General features: G+C 38.2%; 1 protein-coding gene across 1 annotated transcript in view; it reads right to left on the bottom strand.

Annotated features, from left to right (window-relative positions):
* Positions 1 to 14,682, bottom strand: part of ABCC4 (ATP binding cassette subfamily C member 4) — a 994,138-nt gene extending 979,456 nt beyond the window's left edge. Inside the window, exon 1 of the mRNA XM_053707839.1 lies at positions 14,486 to 14,682. Within this exon, the coding sequence (XP_053563814.1) occupies positions 14,486 to 14,559 (74 nt within the window). The 5' untranslated portion in view covers positions 14,560 to 14,682. The remainder of the gene's footprint in view (positions 1 to 14,485) is intronic.
* Between the last annotated feature and the right edge of the window lie 6,322 nt (positions 14,683 to 21,004).

Here is a 21,004-nt window from a genome sequence, read left to right as displayed (position 1 = left end):
TTTTACCTAAATCACCCAATGAGGACAAACAACAGTAAATCTAGGTAGTTCAATTGGGATATTTAGTGTATATTTATATAATGGTACAAGAATAACAAGATCTAGTGGTTATTATTTAACTAGCAATATACATTTTGTATGATTATTTAAATTTGATTTAACCTCTAAAGAGGAAAAAAATACAGCACATAAGGGACAGGGGAACCAAGAGAAGACCAGCAGTAAAACAGAGATTACTTGCAGACACAATGAAAGAGTTACATGCAGCTCAGAAAGGGTTAACTTATGAATAATAATACAGCAGGTATATGTTCTTACAAATTATATATATTACACCACATACAACTTCATAACAACGGTCTATTACTGCAATAAAATATAAATAAAATGTATTTTATGTATTCAACATTATTTGGGAGAACTCATTTTAATAATAGTTTTCAATAACTGCACATCTCTATCTAAGGGCTGCAGAAACAGATGTGACAGAATGTTCCTTATCAAAAAAAATATAGTTTATTTGATGTTACTAAATGATATACAAAATTATCAATATAGCATATTGCAAATTATTTTAAATCTTTTTTATATACCGCAGTAATGTCTCTTAGTATATTTATAAATGCATCAAACTCAGTGTAAAATAAATATTTCCACAAAGTTCTCATCTCCATAAACTGCATACATAAACTTGTACATTTATTATTATATTTATATATAAATTTGCATAATCCAATTATATGAAACTGATAGTTACTGTTGTATAAATGTCATTAGAAAATAGGTTTGCCAATTGTATTCTCACACTTGTTGCACTATCCTGACTATTACAATTTTATATTTGCTGATTGAATTTTCCAATAAATATATTATTAGTTTACAATGGTTAATACATTTTATTTTTAAGTATAATTTATAACTGGCTTTATCTTTTCCAAATTATAGTCTAGAAGCACATGCAAAAGGAACTTTGATTATCCACAGTTCTTATGTACCGTATTTTTCGCTCCATAAGACGCACTTTTTCCCCCCTCAAAAGTAAGGGGAAATGTCTAAATTATGGAGCGAATGTGTGGACCGCCAGTTACCTTTGTCCACGCCCACTGACTGAGACTTCAGACAGTGCTGCAGTCAGTGTTCTTTACGGATGTCTAAACACAGACGCCTTAAGAAAAATGAAAAGAGCTCATTGGCTGAAAGCATAGGGGGTGGGGTTATATGTCACATGCTGAACAAGCTGATTGCAGAAGCCTGCTATGAAAGACACCCCAGAATTCCAGGAGCTGTAGCTGTAGGAAGTGTCGCTACAGAGGTGGTAATCCTGGCCCCCCAGGTAAGAGGCACACTATTCTCAAAGTTTGGTGTCCCCTGTGTGAGCAGGATGTGGGATAGGCACTACATATTGTAGACAATAGTCAGCAATCTTGGTGGCTAAAAACTGAACTTTATTAGTAAAATAAAAAATACAGTCACTGCCAGACATTTATAGGCAGGTTAAAAATGCAACCTTTTCTTGGCTGCAGCGTTTCCTTGCTGACATATAATAGATAAGTCAGCCTGCTGTTTTTGAAACTTTCCCAGTTGGGGCTACTCATTTTCCCTTGTCCAGAGCTCTAATACTGGGACTAACATTACATTGTTTAGAGTGAACTGCCTAGGCACACACAAATACTGGCAATGAGTGGTACGCACATAGAAGACAAGAGACAGAACAGACATAATAAGCTGCTAGCACTTACCATGCTATTTTTTTCCCTCTGTTCCCGATAAGTTATGGTCTCAGTGACTGGAGTTCTGCTAACATTCTCCATTCAAAATGAACTGAGGATCTTAGCAGAACTCCAGTGGCCGAGACTATAACTTATCGGACCCGGAGAAAAACAAACAGCAGCAACATGGTAAGCACTAGCAGCTTAATATGTCTGTCCTGTCTCTTCTGTCTTCTATGTGCACAGCACAAGTGTAATCAGGATGTATGGGACTGACTCTGAGACTTCGGACAGTGCTGCAGTCAGTGTTTAATTTGTTGCTGTGGTGCCCTGCCCCAGTGTTTGCGTTCTAAAAGACGGTAAAGGCTTATTAAGTATTTTTTATTTATGGGGCGGACTCACTGCTTGTTGTTCTTCCCTCTCCCCCTTGAGACTAAAGTTACAGCCTTACAGTAATGATAATGATAACTAACGGACCACGCTGCACTCAAGGTGTTTAGAAAGTTCCTGAATCCTGAGTGCAGCGTGGTCTGTTAGTTATCATTATCATTACAGTAAGGCTGTAACTTTAGTCTCAAGGGGTAGAGAGAAGAACAACAAGCAGTTGTTTATTAAATCGTTTACTACACCATTTGATTCAGAATCTTTCTCGTTTTCCTCCTCTAAAAACTAGGTGCGTCTTATGGAGTTAAAAATACGGTATGTGTTTATTTTAAATTGTTATGGTACAAATACCATTACACATAATTCCTATTTTCTATGGACCAAAATACCCCAACACACACAAAAAACAACAACAACTCACAAACTTATATTCAAACTACAGGTATTATCATTTTTTATAAAATGATGGACTCCAATTCCACATGAAAACATCAGGATAGATTAGCGCTGCAAAGTAACAGTTTGTACAAAGTGCAGTCTGGAGAAAACTATCAAAATCTCACCAGCGTTTTTACTACGAGAGGAAGCACAAAGCAACCCCTCCCACCTAACCTCTCGCCCTACTAGCTGAAACACAAGCTTTCCTAAAGATAATATGCAGCACACTTATGGCACAGTAAATACAATATTTTTATATAAAATGTTTAATTATATAGTAAACTAACTTTGCAATATTCTTTCAATATTTACTTTGCCCATTTTGGAGCACTATTTCACGCTCCCACTCAAGCATTAACTGCGCTAGAAGTAAGCTTTTTGTGCACGTTGGGTAGCGCTCGTATTATGAGATGAAAGTAAACTGTTTTTGCTTGCACGCTAAGTTGACAAGCGCAAAAAGTTGAGCTTAGAATATTGTGTGTACATTCATGTATTCCCCCATAGAAGTCAATGGAGAAGAAAAACCAAGCACCCTACTCTCCCACAAACCCGATCACATATTCATGTGCACTAACCTGACATAAAAATATGAATATTTCACATTCCAATGTTCTTCAGATATAATATCTTATATGTAGAAATATGTATTTCTGAATAAATAGATCTGATGGTATTTTGGTTCAATATACAGTACTGTGCAAAAGTCTAAATCTAAGGCCACCATTTGATTTGTTATTTTAGCAATGGTATAATGACCATATATAATTATTTATCAGTCTCTTTATTAGAATACAACCAAAAAAATACATATTTGTATGCAGTATTAAAAAAAACAGAAAAAGAAAAAAAAACTGCTTCTATAGGCTAACAATTGGCAAGTATTTAGTGTGACCTCCCCTTACACTTGAGCAATAGCAGGAACCTGGCTCTTGTAAACCTAAATAGAACCTTAATTAATGTCATTGCTAACACCTGTATTTGTCCTAGTATTTCATGTCAAAATGACTGCTGTGAAAAAGATCTGTTACACTAGGTTTGTGCAAGACATGCTTGAACATTATATACAAATGTGGTATGAGTTTAATTAATTGGAAGCTTGCTAATAAGACCAACTTTCAATCACATCATTCTATTCAAAATGCCAAAGATCACATAATTTGACAGACATATACTTTTGCATCAGCAAGGCTAGTCTCAAAGGAAAATACTCAAGATGTGGTATTGAAGCTGTTATAAAGAAACTTGAAGAATCAGGAGAGAGCATTCTTCTTTGAGACCAGATGAAGTCCAGCAAGGACCTGGCTCAGCATCTGGCATCTTCATCGGGATGCCAAGTTGACCCTTCTACAGTCCGAAGAAGCTTGATAAGGAATGGTCTTTGTGGAAGGGTAGCAGCCAAGAAACCACTTTTTCAGAAGGGGAACAGGGTGAAAAGGCTATGATATGCTAAAGCTCACAAAGATTGGAATGAAGATCAGTGGAAAAGAGTAATATTGGGTCCAAATGACGACAATATGTGAGAAGAGATGGAAGAATGAATGCTTGCTGCCTTCAGTGAAACATGGTGGAGAGTCTGTCTTAGAACATATTCTGCTAAGTGAAGAACATTGGAATGTGAAATATTTACAGTAAATACATAGTTAAAACCTTTATTAAAAGTAAATATTGCATAAATATGTTTTTTCATGTTTTCATCTACTTAACTGCAAAAGGCCGCCATGCACATTTTATATTGGCGCTGGACTGACCGTAATAGGCGGGATCAGACTGATATACTACAGAAAAGTTCTACTCTTTGAAAAGCATTACTGGGCTAAAAGAAGTTGCACCCAGATTGTAAATCGCTATAGAACAGGCCAATAATGGTATTGAGCTGGTCGTTCGTTCCTGTGAGTGCACTCCTCTCTGTATGTATGTATGTATGTATGTATGTATGTATGTACGTACGTACGTATATATATATATATATATTGTATATCTTGTGTGTGTACATATGTATTTATTTGTTTATTTATATGTGTATTATATGTGCCCGGACGAAGCCCGGTCTGAATTCCAGTCGAGCGGGTGAAACGCGCGTCGGCATTGGTGGAGCCGACCAGGTCACGTGTGTTACACGTGGAGCACCGCTGTGTTTGGCGTTGGCGATGGAGATCACTACCGGCATGGAATGCTAACAAGTGGGGACAATACATACCTCTGTGGATATTGGACACAACAACATCTGAAAGCAAGGTCGTATAAGTGTGACATGTTGACACCTGAAAAATACTGATATGGAATAGGTGACCATGTTGAAGAAAATAATGGCATTGTGTTAAGTTGGAGAAGGCGCTGTTTTGTCTTTTACTGAGACTAATATCTTGATACCTGTCTTCGCTTGGAGTCATACATTTCTTGCTTAGACTGTGCTCTACTAAATACAACTTGACTCTTATTTGCCTGCATGTGAAAACACTAATTTACATGCAACATCTTCATGCTAACATCTTTGCATCTTGCTTTGCAGACTTCTTCTGTGGATATGTGTATGCACAATGGAAATGTAATCAATATTGCATGAATTGTGTTACCTCTTCAACTGTTACCCACTTGTCTACTTATGTACATATTCAGGGGGCTCACCTGCTGGCTTGCTTAGATCCCCTTTGTAACCTGCGCAGCAAGTAGCCCCATAACTGCAGGGGTGCTGTAAGCAGCTGGGTGTAGCAAAGCCAGAGGAGGTCTCACTTGATATAATAGCCAATATTTTGTACATTGCAGTAACTGTATTCATTTCCAACTGTGAAATTACTTTTTACAAGGCGCCTGACACAGGTTTTGCAGTGTTTACCACTTAGATCCCGGTTCATATATCTGCCCAGGATACACCTTCCATGACAATCACTTGGGAGGTTCTGAGGTAGTTGGGTGTAGTGGTTCACTATAAAAACCTGTGCTTAAGCAATACTACTGCTATTTACACTTCGCCACACATGTGCTTTTTTGTGTACCCCTGACCGGTCAGGTTCCTTTGAACTGTCATTCATGAGTCGAACTTGTATGCTTATGTGTTTTAATATTTACATGGATTTATTCCCATGTTGTGTGGAATTTAGCTGCCACTATTAAAGCTATTGAATTACATTTAAGTGATTTGTGAGTTCTTCTAAAAGAGTGCTGAAACCCTGTCTTTTTTGGAAAAAAGGGTCTGCACCATATTTAATTTTAAGTTGCTTGGACATTTGAGCCCTTACGCAACCAACCAACTCACACTAGCAACTGCGTCCTTTCCTAAATTGTTCTTGATTATATATATATATATATATATATATATATATATATTTATATATTTATCTGTAAATATATATATATATATATATATATATATATATATATAAACACATATACAAATACATATGTATATACAGTATATACATAAATACATACACACATTTACATGTACGTTTTGATGTGTTTTGTGACACTTTTTTGTTTCTCGAAACAGAAACCAGAGCTCTGAAGACGCAAAACACCCACAATAAACACCTCAATCGCTCGCGAGCAAACATAAGTGCTCCACTCCTAATCTGGCCCTTTATGTAATTTTAAAAATTAATATGATGGTAAACTTTACGTTTTAAAATTAGGTCCGGAATCTAAGCAATATTTTAGATGATCTTTAATTGATCGCTTCACATCTAATAAAGATGCACTGTAACTTACTTTCTTAATCTAGCGGTGCAATTCTAATATCCTGCCCTCCAGCTTCCCACTTTAAAACTATGGAATTTTTTTGTGAGCTAACGGTTTGAAACTGATCTCAACAAAAGTGCCGCACAGCTAGAACGCCAATTGGAGAACAATTTCAAACCGTTACCTCTGGGCGGCCAGAGCACAGGGTATTAAAATGGCACAGCTAGATTAAAAAGTAATTTACAGCACATCTTTATTAGAAGTGATCTATTAAAGTCCATCTAAAATTTCGCTTAGATTCCGGACCTAATTTTAAAACATGTAAAGTTTACCATCACTTAAAGAGTTTTCCAGTTCTGGCAGCTGAAAGAGCAACGCTGCACATGACACAAAACTAACCCTGACACATATATGTCCCTTCTTATATTCAGCAAAGATTATCTGATAAGAAACTGCAAAACAATGAAGTGGTGAGTGGTGTTTAGTTATTGAAAAACAATGTGATCAAGGTAATAACGCATTCAAACCATTTTCAAATTCTTCACTACGTGAAAGGGATATAAAACCCAAATTTTTTCTTTCATGATTTAGAAAGAGGATCCAATTTTAAACCACTTTCTAATTTACTTCTATTATGTAATTTTCTTCATTCTCCTGATATCCTTTGCTAAAAAGCATATCTAGATAGGCTCAGTGGCTGCTGATTGGTGGCTGCACATAGATTCCTCATTTGATTGGCTCACCCATGAGCATTGCTATTTCTTTAACAAAGGATATCTAAAGAATGAAGCTAATTAGATAATATAAGTAAATTGGAATGTTGTTTAAAATTGTATTCTGTCTTTGAATCATGAAAGAAAATGTTTGGGTTTAATATCCCTTTAATGTATTGCAAGATTGCAGAAAAATCTTAAAATTACAAGATGTATACTGTCGCTTTAACTCCATGGCTACAAGAAAGGGTTACAACACATTACACAGCAATACACTTCATTCCTCTCTTGTAGTCAATAGGTTAAAGGAAATTGGAAATATTTGAAGTAAACCTTGGGGTTCTATAAGTTGAAGTGATTGTAGTGGTTACAATATTGAAACAGCACTAAGACCAGCTGTGCAAGGGAGACAAAAACAAAACAAAACAAGTAAAGTTACTTGCGTTGAATGTGCATGTCACAAAGGGTAAATATATTGCTATCCCTTTAAATACTGATCCTACATTAAAAAGAAAACATATCCTTTTATATATTTTACAAAACATTTATGTATTATCTGTTTTTATGATTTATTATAAATACTGTATGTGTCTGAACCAGAGGAATTTGTAAGCACTTTGATCTTATATTTGAAATATTCATTTTTTAAACAGGAAATCCTGTATCAATGTTTTTACAATAATACAATGTTATGTACAATAATATTTGTACACTGTTTTAAGGAACATACCTGTTACATGCGCAAGTCAGATTTAAGTAAATAGTATTTACTTGAAGTGCTTTTATATAGAGTAAGTGCTTGATTTGTAATATTTTACATTTTGTTCATCAGACCTCTGTGCAAAATAAAAATACTAAAGTGGTTCTGTGAGTGAAAAGAGTGAACATCTCTGATGAAGAAGCATCCAAAATGTTAAGGAGACAGAACTAGAAGGAGATAGGACTTTTGAAGATGTTTGAAAAAGTTGTTGTAATGGTAACAAATTTTGCAATGCTGTAGAAGGCTCCTAGGTTTGATATCAATTCCCGTAGCTCTACAATAAATCCTGAAAACTAAAGACTCATACATTTAAAGCAGGGGTGTCAAACTCATTTGAGTTGCGGGTCATTTTAAGTGCAAGTGTAACTTACGTGGGCCACATACTACCTACATATCTTGGCATTGCTAAACAAACTGCATACATTTCAAAAGATTGTGCTCTCTAACTCCTAACTCCTAAAAAGAAGGCATCTAAGCTTTTTTGTTGGTTCAGAATCTGGACAGCAATTTTTGATTGGTGGATGAATTTATCCACCAATCGGCAAGGACAACCTAGGTTGTTCATCAAAAACAGGCCGGCATCTAAACTTACATTCTTGCATTTCAAATAAAGATACCAAGAGAATAAACAACATTTGATAATAGGAGTAAATTAGAAAGTTGCTTAAAATGTCATGCTTTATCTGAATCACGAAATAATTTTTTTGGGTTCAGTGTCCCTTTACTCTGGCTTGATGAAACACTCTCTAATGCTTTTAATAAGGTGATACACACACCCCATCTGGTTGCTCGCCCGCAGAGTCCGTGCTATTTTTTTTTTCTAGCAGCTCTGTTCCGAGCACGCTAACAGTTTAGCATACACACGTGCATAGTATAACATTTCCTCTGCATTATAAATAGTGGATCACAATGCTGTCAACATAGCGACCCACTGTTTATATAGTGATAGACATATACCTGTTTTATATAAAATAAATACATATAAAATATATATTTATCAAATATAAAGTATGTGATTTTAGTTAAAGAGAAAATTATGGAAAGGAATGGGCAAAAACGATGCGTGAAATCAGTGCTGCCATAGTAATGAACATATATAAAGAAGTGCTGCATGTGTCAAATTATTATGCACTTATCTGTGTTTGCCGTTAGGACGTTGTATTTTGCCAAAATTTTGCTGGGCTTTAGTGCCGAAGGACAAAATACAATGTCCTAACCGCTTGTCTTTCCTGAAGCCACTGACGCTTCCTTGATGGGATTGCGGTCTGGAGGGTGTGCCTAGCATCATAGGGACGGCCCCCTGACGCGATCCCATCATTGAAATCTCGTGATCACTTGCACGATCACGAGATTTCAATTTGTTTACATCGGAACAGTTGTTCCGATGTAGACACGTTAACCCTGACACGAAAGGGTTAATGCTCTTGCTACCTTAGTGCAGCTGCTCACTATACAAGTGAATCACAATGCAGAACAAAGGTATACAGTCATTATAATGGAGAGCTGAATGGAGGTTGCACATATGCGCAACCCTAACAGTAAGCGTGCTTGCTCTTTAAGCAATAAGCATATTATAATTATTTTTAATATTTTTTATGGAGGTGGAGTGGGCCGCACAAAGTAAGGTTGTGGGCCACATCAGGCCCTGCGAGCCGCAAGTTTATCACACCTGATTTAAAGTGGCATTTACTTCTATTATCAAATGTACATGTTTTGCTTGGTTGAAAATGTAGTTATTTTCATGAGAGCATACTGAAGTAGTATATGGTAATAAAGGATTTACCTTGTTCTTTAACTGAAACCCAGCTTGCAGGAGATTAAATGAACATGAAATAAAGGAACAGGCCATGGTCTTCCCCACATGAGCAGCAACAAGAGTAAGCGCTCAGGGATAATCCCAAAGAATAGTCAAAGGTCAAGCAGAAGTTCAATACCTGAGTATCCGTCAGAAACCAAATGTCACAGAAGGAGCAGGCAAAGGTTCAAGAGTTCTGTTACTATAGTCAGAAGCCAGTAAATCATTCCAAAGTTTAGGGTACAGACCAGGATAAGGCTTGGAGTTTAAACCAGAACATTAGTAGGGGTCAAAACCAGGAAAGTATTTCATAGAGAAAAAAAACAGAACATTCATGAGAATAATTAAAGCACCTGACTGGTATCAGCAGGGGCCTTTTAACACTTACCCATACTTCATTTTCCCAAAAACAATGCAGGGTCACTTCCGATATTCAGATTACAAATAACACTACCTTCAGTGCAGGTATCAGCCATGTTAAAAGGAGAAGCCTGCAGATAATGTTCTCTAAACTAATCACTATCCTATCAAGCCTCTTCAGACACCAAGATGCCCAATGTGCACCACACACTAATCACCGCTCTAGAAATTCTCTTTTCAGTGCAGCTCTGGACTCCAGTAAAGCCAACAGCTCCCCTCACTGACTTCTACATCCAGGCTTCTGATTAGATTGGCCCCTACTGTGCTCAAGTAAGATTCTGGGACCCTGACAAGTAGGTTTCAAAATGTGCATAGGGTGGCACTGTATGTATCAAACGCATACAAGCAACCATCAAAGAGAGCTGAGAAACTACACAGGATTTCCAAAGCCTTTCCTTCACTTACTACTACAACTGCATACACTGTTTGGATGTCTCATGAAGAAAACATGCACTCTCGGTTTGTCTGTCTTCTTTATAAAACTGTGCTTCTTGCAATAAAGAACTAGTTTACCATAGAGTGCCTGCTGCTACTCTAAGGCTCCTTCTACAGGCTGCTTGTATAACAATTTTACGCACACTGCTACCACATAGTGCTAAATATAATTGCATGCTCTCATGAAACAGACCTATGGAAAAACATCAATTTTGATGACAGAAGTAAAATGTATTTCTTTCTTGGCAACAAAAGGGCAATAAGAATTACTTCTAACTGTACCTTTAACGGGATAAGTGAAACACAAATTTTATGACAACATTTAAAAACGTATAAAGATTGGGAAGAGTCTAAGTGCATGGGAGATCTACAGAGTAAATGCTGCACATGTAGTAAGATTAAATAGGATGAGAATTTAGAAACTAAAGCAGATATATCATGGGTGCTAGGCAGTGTTCCCTCTAAGGCCAGTTTTGTGTGCAGTTCAGCAGTGAAACAGTTAACAAGAGAACCATACCTTTCCATCTGCATTGTGCAGTGTTTGCTAATTGCAGGGTGTGGTTACCTAATTAACTGTTTCACTGCTGGGCCGCACACAAAACTGGCCTTAGAGGGAACACTGGTGCTAGGTAGGGTGGCTTTAAAGGGACAGCCAAGTCAAAATTACACTTTCATAATTCAGATAGGGCATGCAGTTTTGAAATACTTTCCCAATTTTCTTTTATAATCACATTTGCTTTGTTCTATTGGTATTTTTTGTTGAAAGTTAAACATAGGTAGGCTCATAAACTGATTTCTAAGCAGTGGAAGTCCTCCTCAGTGCATTTTGACAGTTTTTCAGTTAGACACTGCTAGTTCGTGTGTGCCATATAGATACCATTGTGCTCAATCCTGTGTAGGTATTTATGAGTCAGGACTGATTGGCTAAAATGCAAGTCTGACAAAAAATGAGATAAGGGGGCAGTCTGCAGATGCTTAGATACAAGGTAATCTCAGAGGTAAAAAGTGTATTAATATAACAGTGTTGGTTATGCAATAACATTTTTCAAGTAGACTACCCCTTTAAATCATGGTTTTCATTTTTAGAATAACTTTCAGATTATTTTTCCAGTTATATCAGACCATTACTGATGTGGTTATATATCATTACATGTATTGGAATTAATGAAATTACTGGGAGATGAACCATCTCCAGTTTTATAGGTTAATGATTCATATTTGATCAACTTTTCAGTAGAACTTTATTGGACGGAGAAGAATAATGAATAGCTTAATAATACAAATTTAAAGAGTTTTATTAAACTAAAACAATAACAGTATATTTCATTTTTAATACTTGCCCCTCCCTCCTCACACATAGGTCCTTGTGCAGATTTGTTACACTCCAAACAACATTCAACAAGAACATGCAATTTTTATCAATTCTCATATTTACTTTTATTATCTAACTTGCTTTGGTCTCTTGGTATCCATTATTGAAAGGCATACATAGGTAGGTTTAGAAGCAATGCACTACCGAGAGCTAGTTGCTTGTCGTAGCTCTCCTTCAACAAAGAAAACCAAGAGAATAAAGCAAATTTGATAATAGAAGTAAATCTAAAAACTGTATGCTCTATCTGAAACCAAAAAGTTTTCTTTCATGATTATGTCCCTTTAAGGTCTATTTCTCAACTCTGTATGATTATTTTATAACATTTTTGCTGTGAAGAAGGGGCTTGTTATTTCTGCACAGACACAAATTCATTGAGAACTACAAAACCAATAATGTTATAACATCTTCAAGATAGAAAAATTCCCCAAAATAATCTTACAGAATCCTCTGGGAGATCATGACATTGTGAATGGATTAATGGAATTAATTTACCAAAAATATTACACATTACAGCATCTTGCTATATAATTAAAAAACATATCTATATTTCAGGATGAATAACCTTTAAATTATAATGTATCTTAAATAGAAACTATGTTCAGATAGCTTTTTCATCCAAAAACATTTTCATTTAAAAAAAAATCCTTTTTAAATAAAATAAAACAAAAATATTGATTTGTATCCACCTTGTTGCTAGGAAATGTGTTTGTAGGTACAGATTGTTAAATATATTCTCTTAGGGAGGAGGTAAGGCCAAAAAAAAAAAAAGAAGTAGCCAGAAGAATGAATAAGAAGGATATGTCTAGTACAGAATCATTTCAAATCAATTAGAGGGAAAGACCCAGGTGAGAGGAAGGTCCAGTAATAGAGAACTGCAAGAGATGACATGGGAGTTGATTAGACCTTAACCAGGATACTGGCATTAGGAAGGGATGAGGGTTAGAGAGGTTATAGAAGTAGTTGTGGCAGGATTTAAAGGAATATTTAATTAAGGAAAATAAAACAACACTGCTTTATACATTTAGTATTTTGCCTTTTTTGATGTAAAAGACCCATGGTTATTCCACTTCCACCCAGAAAAACTGAAGTGCCTCCATCATTATTTAAGGGACATAAACAGACAAAAAAAAATGTTCCAATGGATTATTATGGGTTAAAAAATATATTTAAAGTCAGCTCCAGAGAAGCACTACTAGAACCTAGCTGATTATTGGTGGCTTCTCGCATATGCTTCTTGTCATTGGCTTCCAAGATTTAGCTCCAAGTTTGTACAGCATGTCATGACTATAAATGGGCACTGAGGGTGTGATAAAAGTGCTAGGGAATCTAGAATTGGGCCCAGTAGTTTACTGTATGTGCAGTAGGAAGGTCAGAGCAGAATATGTGGTTATGTTAATGGGACACTGAACCCAATTTTTTTCTTTCAAGATTCAGATAAGAGCATGACATTTTAAGCAACTTTCTAATTTACTCCTATTACCAATTTTTCTTTGTTCTCTTGCTATCTTTATTTTAAAAAGCAGGAATGTAAATCTTAGCAGCCAGTACACTTTAGGTTCAGCACCATGGATAGCGCTTGATTATTGGAGGCTTACATTTACCCACCAATAAGCAAAAATAACCCAGGTTCTCAACCAAAAATGGGCCAGCTCCTATGCATCACATTCCTGCTTTTTAAATAAAGATAGCAAGAGAACGAAGAAAATTGATAATAGGAGTAAATTAGAAAGTTGCTTAAAATTGCATGGTCTATCTGAATCATGAAAGAAAAAAATAAGGTTTAGTGTCCCTTTAAGCTTTATAACACAATGCCTTGGTTATTGTTGTACATTTAAAGTACTGCTGGAAAAGGGGGGGGGGGGTAGTGGATATTGTAAATGTAGGTTAAGAGTTGATGGTCAGAAAAGTGGTAACAAGAAATGTTAGAGACTATATAGCCAAGAGAAAACAATGCATAGTGACTATATACCATATCCTTCATTCATGCTTTACAGAAGCCAGCAATGACTTTTGAGATTTCTGTATGAAATTACATGTCCATGGTTATATAAAATTAAATTTAGCAGTCTAATTAGGAAATAGGTAGAAATAATTACATCCACGCAATGTGAAAGATGATCATCAGTGCTCAAAAACAATATAGATATTGCCTTAATATGTAATGTAAAGAGTCTAAAAAAACACATGTGCAAACTTGTAACTTCAACTGATTGTTTGATATATTTGGAACCACATATGTAAATATTATATGAAACAATTAAAGTTAAATATAAACATACTCCAAATATATTACAGCAATAGAATGCAAAATAATTTATTGTGTTCCCAACAAAGAAAATACCTAGACAAAACCATGTGCTAGGTGCTGAAAGGCTAGCACAAAATGTAATGATGACTGAGCTGGAAACAAGTGATTGGACCAGAATTCAAGACTCAGCATCATTTTGCAACTAGAGAGCTTAGGGCTTGCTTCCTCATGTGAGCAAAAAGTGTAACATGCTGAAACCAATTCACTAAAATTTAAAAGACATATTACAGTATAAAATGTATCAAGCCTATTTTTAACTACCATGGATAGAAGAACTGATAGCTTTACCTGGTACATAGTGAGTAAAGTATTGTGTTCTCATGTCGATTACACATAAGAAATATTAAAGACTTCATGAGAATATAAATCTATGCATAAAACACAAACCATAATAGTTATGAAACATACTAGTCTGTGTGAGACCACAGAGTTCTTGTGTAATTGCGTAATAGAAAACTTACTAACACGCTACTTACCAGAAGAACAGTTTGGAGCAGAAGTTGGCAGTCTCCAGCGGGTTGGGCTTTCCTTCTTTGTGCACAGGCTCCATGCTCTCTACCTCCCTGTATCCTGTGACTCAGTCTCCACTTTGCACATTAGGGCAATTCCTGGGTACAGCACGTTATCCGGGCACTGAGTACAGTACAGCGTTGGCAAACACCTTTTGCAGTGCTGCAGGCTGCAGCCTTCACTGAGCCTAATTACATTGGGTACAGGACACAATGATCCTGTGCTGGCACCGCCCACCTCCACAACTATGCCATCCTATTGGCTGCTATGCTCCAATAGATCGCAGCCCGGTAGAAATTCAGCTTCCCGCTGACGTCAAAGCGTCAGCTTTTTACTGAGTAAAATGAGGAGTAAGGATGTTTACTGTAGTAGTAGTAGTAGTAGAAAACCCAATGCAACTACGTACTGTTTGCCCTATATAGTCCGTGTAAATGAGCGATTCATGTCATGTGCAGCAGTAGCGCTGTGCACCCATATGTCCGTGTGCCTGTTTCATAAAGCCTGTTCTCTGTGTATGTGGCTGACACAGGTATTGCAGTAATGTGACCTGCCTGTCAAAGCCGCAGCTTATCTCAAGCACGCAACATGTATATCTAGCTATCTTTTATTAAAGCAGCAGACTTTTCTTTTGCTGACTAGTTTATTTCAATAGGAACGGACACTTTCCCAAAAAGACCAGATAAACTACTTTTTTTTTTTGAACTTCCAAAACTTCAATTAAAAAAATATCGAAAACAGAAGTGTTAAGTGCGTATGTTTATGATGTTGTGAATGTATCACAAAGTATTTGTTCAAAGGGATTAAGTCTTAGACTACACACAAAAGAACCGGTAGCTTAATTTGTATACTAAGGGAGGACTGGCAACTTTTGGTCCAGGAGTGCATTAGTACTGTATTACCCAGAGGCCCAGGTATATCAACTCACCACTTTTAAAATGCTATTTGGATCCTTGTTTATCCTGTGGATACTTCTACAACAGGCATGTAGGGCATCCTACAACTATAGTAACCAGGAGTTTTGGGAGGCAGCAACCCACAGCTAAGGTGCATTGTAAATTGATCACTGGGCTGGGCAAGCACAGCTCTGTCAATGGCAGTTTAGGAATAGACAGCATGGTGTAAATATAGCTACAGCTGCAAACTCTACACAACTATATATGAAGCCCCGCATCAATGCCTATGTGAGGAGGGGCTAATGACCTCACGCTAGGCATTAGGGGTGTGGTCACGTGAACCGTTGCTCACTTGATGTTTGGCCGAGCAGGAGTGAAGACCTGCGAAGTGAAGCGGTGAAAGTTTTACTTACCATGGCGGAATTTCAGAAGAACCTGTCGATGGTCCAGGAGCTGCTGTCGTCAAAAGGTGAAGATTGGATCCGGAAGCGGCTGGCGATTGAAGAGGATACAGGAACCGGAGGAGTCGTCACGGCGGGCGGTGAGACATCCAGGCCAGCGCGAAGATCCCGTCCGCCAGAAAGGTTAAGTCCATCGACCGGGAGAAGACAGGAATCCGGGAGCCGTAGAGGAAAGCCGGTGAGATCTTCAGCGGGTCGGCGTCGGTGAGGAAGAGAGGAGCTGCAGGAAATCGGTCAGGACCAGGAACCATCAGCAGAACGGACGCAACGCAGTTTCTTCATGGAGAAGTTGCACCAGGTAATTCTTCTTTTTCAGGAGCAGTCTTCGTTCGCGGCGATGAAGAGGAGTCAGAAGAGGCGGAGATGGCGGCAGGTGAGGAAGAATCTTGCGAGGCTTTGGATGTATGTTGGCGCCAAAAAAGGGGATAACGGCAGCAGGCCTAAGGAGAGCACCATATCAGGAGGTGATTACGGCCGACAGGCCTCTAGATTTAACAAGCCCGAATAACGCTGGGCAATTGGGAGTTAATATGTTAAGAGCACCACACCAGGATATAATTACGGCGGTTAGGCCTTTAGACGTAGTAGGCCCAAATAACGCAGGGCAATTGGAAGTGATTACGGCAGTTAGGCCTGAGGCAAATACATGCCGGGTAAAAGAATTTATTCATGGGGTGAGGGATGATATTTCAAAGTCGGGCAATGAAGACCTTTTAAGCGCCAGGGGGCAGGAACAGTTTACGGCTAAGGATCCTTATTTAATGCAGAAAAAATGTTGTGAGGGACATTTTAGTCAGGAAATGCGAGGGCAATTTGCAACGGCCACTGAGCCTAGAACAGCAAGTGCAGATTCTTCAAATAAGATTATTTCAAGGAACATTACGGCTAATAAGCCAGTTCCTGTCAGAACTTCTGCTCCAACAGGTAAAAAAGCATTGGAAAAAAGGAAGCATTGTTTTTCAGGCTCAGGAGAAAAAAACGCTGAGAGGAATGTTAGGTCAGAGAGTTTTAGAAATTGGGAAAGTGCCAGTGTAGATGATAGTAGCAGAGAGAGGTTTTTGAAGGAAGATAATGGTAATGATAGAACAAGTAGGATTGTAAATAGGGAGGCTGCCTCTAGGCAGGTTAACGTTTCTTTTTCCTCAGATTCTATACATCCTAATTTTATGACACCTGGCCAGAGCAGTGATACGTTTCCTTCTAGGACACAGGAGGAAGCAGATTCTTTATGGATTGATGAACAGTACAGTGACTTCGGGGAAGAGGAAGAGCAAGCAGCTTTACCAGGACCAGCAGCGACGGAACAGGTAAACAGTTTAGAAATTCTATCACAGTTAATTAGGACACTAGTTCCAGACAATGATAATTCTGAAGGTAACAGGTTGAGTAATTTCTCAGGGGAGAATCCTAGGGTTAGTAATGATAGTGCAAGGCATTTTCTTAGCAGGGGCTCTGTTGATAGGGGTGTTAGCTATTATGATAGAGGGTTAGCTAACAGGGAATACGCATCCTCTCAGCCTCAGGTAGTTCAAAGTGGAAGAAAGAGACAGGAGGAAAGTTCCAGGAGTTCAGTGTCACGGCGGCGGGAGAGATCCCGTTCGCCTATTACGTTCAGACAAAATAAAGAAATAGGCGATTCTTCTCTATGGGGATCCCTGGATAAGCAGTCAAGGGAAAGAGGGAGACCCAGAAGGTCTAGGACTCCGGTAAAAAGGAGACAAAATGAAAGAGAAAAACAGAGAAAAGGTAGCGAATCAGCACGTCAGGAAGCAAGGAGGGAGACGGTCATTACAAGGGAGAATCCTGTAATGTCCAATGCTGCAGGTGAGAGTTCAAGTGCAAATGTGCATCATGATTTGAATGCTTCTGATGTAAGGTGTGAGTTGATGTTAAAGGGCTTGAAAGAATTAATATCTCAATTGGAAAATAGTGGTCCGGTGAGTGCCGAGGGGAACTTCAGGCCCTGTAGGTGTTTGGGTTCCGCAAATTGCGCCCTCGGGAGGTGGTCCTCCTGAGCAGGCTGCTTCGGTAATTTTAAGTAGTGCAAGTATGGTGGGGCAATCAAAAGTATCTGATCAGGCTTTGAGACGCCCTTGCTTATGTTCGGTTGGGCCTTTGGGTATTCATTTATCTTTAGAGATAAAAGAAAAGATTTGGAGGAGAGAGTTTATTGAAATTTTCTCATTGCTTCCGGTGGATCAGGTTTTTGACATCAAAGATGATGTAAGGAGTGAGTCTGTTAAAAAAGAGGAAGTGGAGCGTAAAAAGAAATTTAGGAAATTGCCAAAAACTCTATCTAATTGGTCGACTGCGTTTTGTATTTTGGCTAGTGTAATTGGGGAAAAGAGCCCGGAGTTTTGTTCTTCCCTTTTTTGTTATCTCAATGAAATAGCCAGTGCTTGTCGTACGTATGTCGGCCTTGCGTGGTGGAAGTATGACGAGCAGTTCCGTCAACGTCTTGCGGTTCGACCGGAGATGAGATGGGACGATAGGGATATGGGCATATGGTTGGAGCTTATGACTTCTTTAAGGTCTCAGTCCTTTCGTGTTGCGGGTGGAGGAAGCAATGCTTCCTCAGCATCATCATCAGCAGTGGCCCTCAGAAAAGGGCTTTGCTTCCAATTTAATGAGGGAACATGTAAATTTGGAACAGCTTGTAAATACAAGCACAAATGTTCTTTTTGTGGAGGAATCCACTCAAGTGCAAAATGCTTTAAGAAAGGTAAATCTTTCTCAAAGGGAGAAAGTACTATTCAAAGCCAAGACGCCAGTGAAAGTCGAAAGGATGGCGCCGTGGTTAGAATTGTACGGTAGGAAGAAAGCTAAAAAATTAGATGCGAGCACTTTATTGAAGGGGTTTTCAGTTGGTTTTTATATCTCCTTTTCAGAGGGGATTGAGTCAGTTTTTGCTGGTAATTTGAAGTCTGCATTGGATTTTCCGGAAGTAGTGATGGCTAAGATTCAGAAAGAAATTTCTCTGGGCATTTAGGCAGTTACCGGTCCACCCATCTTGTCATCACTTGTTGGGCTGCTTTGTGGGCGGTTCCTATTTCGTGGATCTATGCTTACCAATGGGCTGTTCTATTTCCTGTTCTTATTTTGAGAAATTTAGTTGTTTTCTAGAATGGGTGGTAAAACAGATTTCTGGTATGTCATCAGTTTCTCATTATTTGGATGATTTTTTGTTTGTGGGCCCTGAAGGTGCCCAGTCATGCCGAGTTCTGATGGATTCTTTTATGCTGATAGCTAGGGATTTTGGGATCCCGGTTGCTGATGAAAAAACTGAAGGTCCTTCTCATGTGATTAATTTCCTGGGAATTTGTATTGACACTGTTTCCATGGAATGCAGACTTCCTGCGGAAAAAATTAGTGATCTCGTATCTTCAATTAACCTGGCCCTTGCGAGAAAGAAGCTTTCTTTGAGAGAAATTCAGTCACTAGTGGGTAAACTGAATTTTGCGTGTAAAATCATTCAGGTTGGTAGGATTTTTTGCAGGTTATCTTTAGCCACTGTGGGAGTTAAAATTCCCCATTTTCGGATTCGCTTATCGTATCAGGTAAAAGAAGATTTGAAAGTTTGGAAAGCTTTCTTAAAGGATTTTAATGGTAAATCTTTAATTCAAACTATGGAGATTTTGTGTAGTGAACTTCATTTATTCACTGATGCTTCGGGGGCTCATGGTTTTGGAGCCCTATTTGGGAGCAAATGGTGTGCTGGTGCGTGGCCTGAATATTGGGCGGAATTATTTTCGCTAGTGGTAGCTTTAAAAATTTGGGGTGTCGAATTTGAGAATAGAAAGGTGGTCTTTCATTCTGATAATATGGGGGTTGTTTTTGCAATCAACCGCTTATCATCCAGTTCGAAACCAGTGATTGGGTTGCTTAGGATGTTCGTTTTTGAATGTATGAAGCATAATGTCTATTTTAGAGCTATTCATGTTCCTGGAAAATAGAATGTGGGGGCTGACGCTCTTTCTCGTTTTCAGTGGCGGAGATTCCGGGAGGCAGTGCCAGATGCGGAGGAAATCGGTTCTCTTTGCCCGGAGGAGATGTGGCATTTGAACTTCCTAGATTGTTGAAATCGGTGAGGGGAGCCTTAGCTCCTAGTACTTGGAAAGCGTACTTACTTTTAGGATTTCAGAATTGGTATCCGCTAACAGGTGGAATTGCAGGGGTTTGAGTTATAAAGATGTAGTATTGAACCCGCATGAAGTTTTAATTTGGTTAAAGAAGTCTAAAACGGATCAAATGGGTAAAGGATGTTGGATTTGTTTGAAAGAAATTGGGGGTTTGTGCTGCCCAGTCACGGCAGTTAGGGAATTTTTTACTGTTAGAAAAGTTATTGATGGTATTCCGTTATTGGTGCACGAGGATGGCACTTTTTTATCTCGTTTTCAATTTGAATCAGTATTAAAGAAAGCGTTAGAAAGGATAGGCTTAAATAGTAGTGAATTTGGCTGTCATTCATTTAGAATTGGGGCAGCGACTGAAGCTAGTATTTCTGGATTGAATGTTGGTACAGTTAAAAAGATTGGGAGATGGAAGTCTGAATGTTTCAGGTTATATGTGAGACCTGAGCTTGTTAATAAGTTATAAGTTATAGTTTTTTATTCCAGCAGGTCCCATTCATTGTTGGATCGTGGGACATTCTTACATATACTGGGCAAGGAAAGAGGCAGCAATAAGAGAATCAGGGCTGCAGCTTAGCTGTTCATCTGGAGAAATATTAATCAAGTGGTTTGGGATTAGGGGGATGAAGTGGGATTAGTTACTATTTAAAATGATTAGTTGGGCTAGATTGTTTCACCCACCTGAGATTTTAATCATTCATGTGGGGGTAATAATTTGGGGTTTATGGCACAAAAAGACTTTATAGATATGATTAAAAGAGATATTGTTAGGTTAAAAGAATTGTTACCCGAGATAATGATTATTTGGTCCGACATTGAGTGCAGATTAGCGTGGAGGTCTGCTTGGGATGTTAAAAGATTGGACTCATCCCGTAAAAAGATTAATCGAACTATCACAAGCTTTGTAGCAAAGTTGGGTGGTTTCGGCATCAGGCATGTGGAGTTTGAAGGAGAGTCTGGAAGCTGTTTCTTTTTAAAAGATGGTGTTCATCTTAACAAAA

Source organism: Bombina bombina, chromosome 3 (assembly GCF_027579735.1).
Source record: "Bombina bombina isolate aBomBom1 chromosome 3, aBomBom1.pri, whole genome shotgun sequence".
Lineage (NCBI taxonomy): Eukaryota > Metazoa > Chordata > Amphibia > Anura > Bombinatoridae > Bombina > Bombina bombina.
This window is presented reverse-complemented; position numbering and strand designations above follow the sequence as displayed.